Genomic DNA, 6,764 nt, shown 5'->3' on the forward strand with positions numbered 1-6,764 from the left:
AGGAAGGGTTTTAGATCATACTCCCAATGACCTTGTATGGTACTAGAGTCTATGGAGGTCATCACAGGTCTTACACATCATGGGAATTCATCACAAATATTTAACTGTTACAATGGGAGAACAGAAGTACAAATGTTTAGATGACATGCACAATAATTACCTGCCTACCTCTCAATCCTGCTCTAAGGACCCAATTACATAACATACGTGAACATGCTTTAAAAGCTGAAAAGATCTGAATAAACATAACTGCCTAAGCTCCCACAGTAAAGAATGAGGCCGTAGTTCACCCATGGCCTCTATATTTGTCTCCTAGAACAGTGCTTCTCAACGTTAATGTGCCCAGAAATCACCCGGAGATCTTGCCAAAGAGCAGATTCTAATCCGATAGGTCTGGGGTGGGGCCAAGACTCTGCTATCCGCCCAGTTCCTGGGCGATGCCAGCTTCCGGGACCACCCTCGTGAGAAGGGAAGCTCTGAAAGATCATCCCCATTCGGCCGTTAAAGGACATACTTCCTGAGTACATTGCAGACTCGGTCATCCCTCACGTGAGCTTTGGAGTAAGTCTGCATGCTTCATTTGGATCTGAATCGAGTACTTTAAACAGTAGCAAAGTGCTCTTTCTTGGGCAGTCCAAGAAGTAAAGGGTTGATTTTTAATGAGGGTGTCTGCCTGTTCCAGTTTTCAAGGACAAGAGGCAGCAACACGCAAAAGCACAGAGAGCTAATTTGCCAGTTTACTATTCTATGACTTCAGTTCATTTCGGAGGGGGGTTGCAGGAGGGGGCGAACTCTGTCCTTGTAAACACACCCAGACACACACAGCAAGAGAAAAACCTGCCAGTTCCAAATTGGCAGGACAGACTACATTATCTTCTCAATCTGAAGAAGAGGGCTCAAAATATCCAGGAGGGAAAAACAAAACAAAACAAAACACCTGAGCAAACAAGAAACTTGCAGAAATGCTGCTTCCTCCTGATACAGAAGCACTCGGGGCTCCCGGAGTCAGCCAAGAAGAAAAGGAAAACCAGCAGGCTCTGCAGACCAGCCGCTCTCCAGGGTGGGCATGCATCAGCATCATCTAGCTTGACAAAATTCAGACCGCTCCGCCCCCGAGTTTCTGACTGATCAGGCCTGGGGTAGGGCCCGGAGTCTATGCAGGGGGAGGCACCATGTCTCACATACAGCTGCACCCCCCAGGGCCCAGCACAGTGTTTGTCCCCGGCAAAGATTTGCTGCACAGACGCCCATTCTCACTTTCACTTCCAGAAACAATTTCACTACTTGCATACGTATACTTGCTGCAGGTATCTTGTACACACACTCATTTCAAGAACCAATCACACATGTCCCAGGCAGGCCAGCCCCTGGCCTGAAGGGCTGTACCGTTAAATGCAATCAATCCCCATCAAGGACACCACTATCACACTTTCTCCCGATACTATCTGGACAGTCAGTCTTGGAGCCTTCTACCACTAAAGTGGAAACAGACAACTCAGCTGTCCAAAGGACCCTAAAAAGAAAGACCCGACTTAGGTAAAAACAGGCCAACTCATTTCACACATACTCATGCAAAAAAAAAAAAAAAAAAAAAAACTTTTTTTTTTTTTTAAATCAAGACAAGAATTTGCCAGGAGGGCACACAAATGTCTGTGTCCACCTTGGAAACCCAGAGGTGGTGCTGCGTCCACCTTGGAAACCCAGAGGACCAAGGTGCAGCCCCCTGGCAGAAAGCGCAGGGAAGGTTGCAGATTTCTTCCCTGACTCCGAGCTCTGTACCAAGCAAAAACCAGAAGGGGCTGTGGCAGACATTCTTCAAAATCTCTTCCTGATCTGCACGTTACCATAGTCACATTCATCCCGAAAAACAGGTGTTTCTGTTAAAATTAGCTGTTTCAAACTGTCAGATGCTTTAGATCCCTATGAGAGCTTTAAAAAAATAATAATAATAACCAATCAGATGTAACTGATCCTTCCATAGTCATAAAGTCTTTAGATTTTCTTGAGAACCATGACCCTAAATTAGAAATAAAAACTCAGGTGGAGATGAGGATGGGGTAGGGAAGGACATACACATTCCACACACACACACACACACACACACACACACACACACAACTTCTTCATTTCCCAACATCAACCCACAATGAATAAGAGAAAAAAGCCAAGCTTAAAACAGCTAGGGAAAGACAGAGCTCTTTTCTAGTTAAGTCTTGTGTTTGAAAGCCTTTTGTCCCATTTACTTGGGTTGACTGTCATAAATAATGGCTTTTGTTCCAAGAACTTAGCCATAATGATTTCCTTCTCTCCTGACCATTCAAAGGAAGGTTTTCGACATCCCCACTCAGGACGGTGCCCATTAAGCCTGTGTACGAAAACTTGCCCTTGGAAGTCAAAAGAGCCCAAGGATTCAGGTCTTAAAAACTCTAATGTGGTTTAATTAAAAAAAAAAAAAGAATCAGGCCATTCTGATTTTATTCCTGGAACCAGTATCTCTGCTGACCTTATTAAGGCCAATGAAATAGGTCTGAGATGCTCCTTTTTAAAAATCAGGACTATTTCAAAAACAAGTTTAGCCAGCTGGTGCACTAGAAGCTAAAATGTCAAAGGCCTGGGTCCAGATCCCTTGCCTAGCGAAGCAATGCAGATACACAGAAATGCCATGCACTCCTGCTGAAAAAAATACAAGAATCCATTTCAAGCCACCTGCTGGAAGAAAAATCCTACACTTAATCTCACAGACAGAGGCGGGTGGGGGGAGGGGGGTGGGGGGAGATGGATGTTAAACCACCACCGAACACCAAAACTTTTAACAACTTCAGAGGATAGATATTTTGAATATTACAAGTCAACATCTTTAATATACAGAAATGTAAAGAGCCACAATCAGTTGGCTAAGACAAAAAGAAGTTTCAAAATTAATTTGGTGGCAAGCTAGTTAACTTCATCCAAGTAGATAGGGAAAGCAATTTTTTTTTTTTTGGGCATACACTGTCCTGAAAATTGCTTCTGCAAAAGGAATGAGTCCAAGGAACAACTGGCAATCATTTTCGTCTTAATCAAACACCAAGTTTACAGATTTCTGGCCCTAATTTTGTTTTACTTTGTTCCTTTCAGTTTACTCTTTGTGATCTGCATAGGCTAAATGAACCACATAATTAGAAACTCTATAATTACTTATGTATATCCAATAAATAAAAGTAAGTAAAAGTCCTAACATGCAAGCAGGATTGTCATTGGCACGTGGGTTCAGTTTCCTCCCCGCAAATAGTTCCCAAACCTGACCCACCCAGACACAAAGGGCAGGGGGTAGAGGAAGAAACATTCTCAAGGTCATTGTCACTTTTTAAAGACTTTAACAGTTCAAATCTACCCGGCCTAAGAGAGAAACAACAGCTCCCTTGACTGTTTCTAAGAAATGTAGGTACACTACCACTTTAAGACTTTCCCAAACATCGAATTCAGAGCAGCTCCCGGATCCTACTCTTACCCAACACAGGTTTAAAGATGCTTTCCGTGTTGAATATGTTCTTGTAATAAATACAGCTATTCAAGTAAAACAGTCAATAGGACTTTCTAACATATTACAGTGAAAAATGCTTTCTTCTCAGATCCTTGGGAACTACAAAGGTTTAGGCACAACAAATCTGAAGAAAAATGTAAACTGAGCAAATTTAAAGCACGTAGGAGTTTTTACCCATGTGGCTTTCCCAGGGCAAGCACTGAGAATGTTATACTTTCAGTGGGAAAAGGTCCAAAACTTAACAAGGTTCAGCAAAACTACACACCCCTCCCTCCCCAATTTTTTTTCTTAAAATGTCTGCAGAAAGGACAAACTCCCTTAAAATAACTCCAAACCTCAGTTAACGAAGCCTTCTTCCAACATAAGATCAACCAGGGCAGATCTTAGATCAAGGTCACAAAAATCAGCCCTTTGCCAGCAGCTATGTTATAGCTCTAAAAGTTCTTAACACTTTCCAGAATAGCTCTCCCTCTGTTAAACAGTCTAGGATCCTGCGAGCTTTGTCCTACAATCAGGAGTGACTGGGTCTTGTGTGAACAGACCCGCCCACATAAAAGAGGCCACAAAGTCTCCTGAAAGTCCTTGCTAGAACGCACTTTTCAGCTCCAGCAAACAGATCTCTGACCCGGGAAGGGTGGGGTACCACGCAGAATTAGGAAGAGCCTGAATCTGAGATAGGCAGAATACAAATCAGACCTCGGTCAGCCTGAACCACTGTCCATCAGGACAGACAGAGGTGCAGACACAGAGGGGGCTGAAGTACTTTGCAGGAGAAACCAGAGGCAAGACAAAACCCCACACGTGCCAGCCCAGCGCCAGCACCATGCATACTGCGATCATTCCCGGGGCACCTGGCTCTGCGAGAACAGTGTTCTCGAATTCTAGGCTGCTCAAAGAGGTCACCCTCGAGGAAAAAGGGAGACAGGGCTAAGGCGGGGAGGCACTGCTACCCTTTCCAGGGTGCCCTTCCAGAGACGACATGCAGGCATGCAACGTTATTACAATTATTGAAAATCAACAATAATTGCAAAAGGCCATCTGAGAAACATAACATTTTAATAGATGAAATAAATACTCCAGTACATGCAAGGTAAAAACTTGACATGGGGGGGGAGGGCAGGGGGGGAACCACTCTATAGTGTAAATTAAAAAATAAAACACACACTCACAGTAGCTTTTCCCCCCATTTGCAAATCACATGGCAAAGTCATACTCTTTCCACACCAAGTATACGCCTAATCCAACACGATTGCTTAAAAAAATAACAACATACAAAAAAGGTAGCTACATCCATGTCTAAGGAGTGAAACTGAGGTAACCTTTCTTTTAATTAGGAAAAAACAAAAACGAAAAGACCAAAAAAGAAACGAACCCATGACCTCGTTCCTGCCCAATTGATAAGAAAATTTAGTGGAGGAACTCCAGAAGAGGTGCTGGGGCGCGGTGGGGGCGCGCCACCTCCGGGTCCCTGCTGGGTGTGCGTAGATTGGCATTGCCCCCCCCGCCCCCCCCACCACCGTGCGCGCGGGTGTCGTGGGAGCGCATGGCCCCGCTCTCTGGAAGGTTCCTCTGGAGCGTCTGACATGGGAGCGGGGCGGGGGGGGGGGGCTTCCCCTGGGATTTCTTTGGTATAAATGGAGAGGGGCGAAGAATAAGTATCTTCCTCTAGTCTGGGGGGGAAGAAAGAAGGGGCGCGGGGCGGGTGCTAATTCACAGAATTGGAATTCACTGGCGGTAAAGTCCTGGGCGAAGACCTCTCCCGTAAAGCCTGAGATAGCAGGGTGCAGCCTTCAGACACGGCGCAGGCCGAGTTCCTCAGCCTCTCCCTGTGGTCCGACATCTTGGCGCCCCCGTCGGGGTGCTGCGCCAGATCCCTGAGGCACTGGGTCAGGAGCACGCAGGCCGACACCACGCTCATGGCGCCGCCCAGGATGGCGGTCTGCACCGCCTTGCCCTCGGCGCTCACGGCCGCCGCGCGACCCAGGAACTGCGGCTCGGTGGCAAAGCCCACCAGGGCGCTCACGGCCTGCACCAGCGGCCCGCTGAAGAGCACGCAGCGGCTGCGGGCCAGCTCGCTGGGCGCCGCCTTCACCTCGCGCACGCAGGCCAGCAGCGCCGACGCGCTCGTGCTCATGCACTTGACGCCCAGCTTGAACTGCTCGCGGGAGAAGCGGTCCCGGGACTTGTCGCTGGCCAGGGCGCACGCGTCCGTCAGGAACTTGAGGTTGCGCGACAGGCCCTGCGACACCTCCAGCAGCAGCTGCGGCGTCATGTCGGCCAGCGGGGTGGCGCGCAGCACGGCGCAGCCCTGCTCCACCTCGTGGCGGCAGCGCGTCACTCGGTAGCGGTCCACCAGGCCCGGCTGCGCGGGCTGCGCGCCCGGCGTGGCCACGGCCGCCAGGTAGGCCGCGTGGGCGGAGCACTCGGTCAGCGACACCACCAGGTCGCCCAGCTCCACCAGGCTGTCCCCCGCCTCCCCGAAGCGGCCCATGTTGAGCTGGCTCTGCACGTCGTGGGTGAGGATGGAGAGCCCCTTGGTGCGCGCGATGATCGTGTCCCGGCACTGCTCGAAGGACTCGGCGCCAGCACAGGAGGAGGCGGGGCCCTCGAAGAGCACGGGCCGCGCCTCGCTCGACAGCAGCAGCAGGTCGGCCACCAGCTGCATCTTGCCCTTGCAGTGGTCGCAGACGGACACCAGCCTCTTCCGCGGCTGCGAGCAGGCCCCCCCGACGGCGCTCGCAGGAGCCGGAGAAGCCGCCTCGCCAGTGGGCTTCCCAGCGCTGCCGCTAGCCATCGCGCCCGGGGGGCACTGGCATGCCGCTGGGGAGCCCGCTACCGCCGCCGCTGCCACTGCCCCCGCCCCCGCGGCCGTCGCGACTCAGCTGGCCAGGGCCGCGGTGCCTTCCCCGCACCATCATGCCATCCACCGCGCCGGGCAGAGGGCACTGGGCTGCGGCGGCCGGAGCCCGGGCGGCGCGGGGCGGGCCCGGGGGCCAGAGGACGCAGGAGGCTCTTCGGGGCGCGGGGAGGGGCTGCAGCGTTCGGCCTCCTGGACGGCTTGCAGGAACCATGAACCGCGCAGAGCAAACTCACGCAGCGCGCTCCTCGCCGCCGGGCTGCCAGGAAAGTCCCTTCTGCTGGGCCGCCGTCGCCGCCGCCGCCTTCCTGGGCATGGCCCGGCCCGGCCGCCGGAGCGGGAGGGCGGGAGGGGGAAGCTGGGAGTTGTCCTTCCTTCCTTCCT

At 51.1% G+C, this 6,764-nt stretch overlaps 1 protein-coding gene across 1 annotated transcript; it reads right to left on the minus strand.

Annotated features, from left to right (window-relative positions):
- Window positions 1–4,567: 4,567 nt before the first annotated feature.
- TLNRD1 (talin rod domain containing 1) lies at window positions 4,568–6,757 on the minus strand. Its single transcript, XM_021680600.2, has one exon. The coding sequence runs from the start codon at window positions 6,315–6,317 to the stop codon at window positions 5,229–5,231; it is 1,089 nt and encodes a 362-aa protein (XP_021536275.1). The 5' UTR covers window positions 6,318–6,757; the 3' UTR covers window positions 4,568–5,228.
- Window positions 6,758–6,764: the final 7 nt, after the last annotated feature.

This window comes from Neomonachus schauinslandi, chromosome 9 (genome assembly GCF_002201575.2).
Source record: "Neomonachus schauinslandi chromosome 9, ASM220157v2, whole genome shotgun sequence".
NCBI lineage: Eukaryota > Metazoa > Chordata > Mammalia > Carnivora > Phocidae > Neomonachus > Neomonachus schauinslandi.

What these genes read in the sequence shown, in the direction of transcription:
- TLNRD1 (XM_021680600.2), bottom strand. Translation starts at nt 6,317, where the DNA reads ATGGCTAGCGGCAGCGCTGGGAAGCCCACTGGCGAGGCGGCTTCTCCG.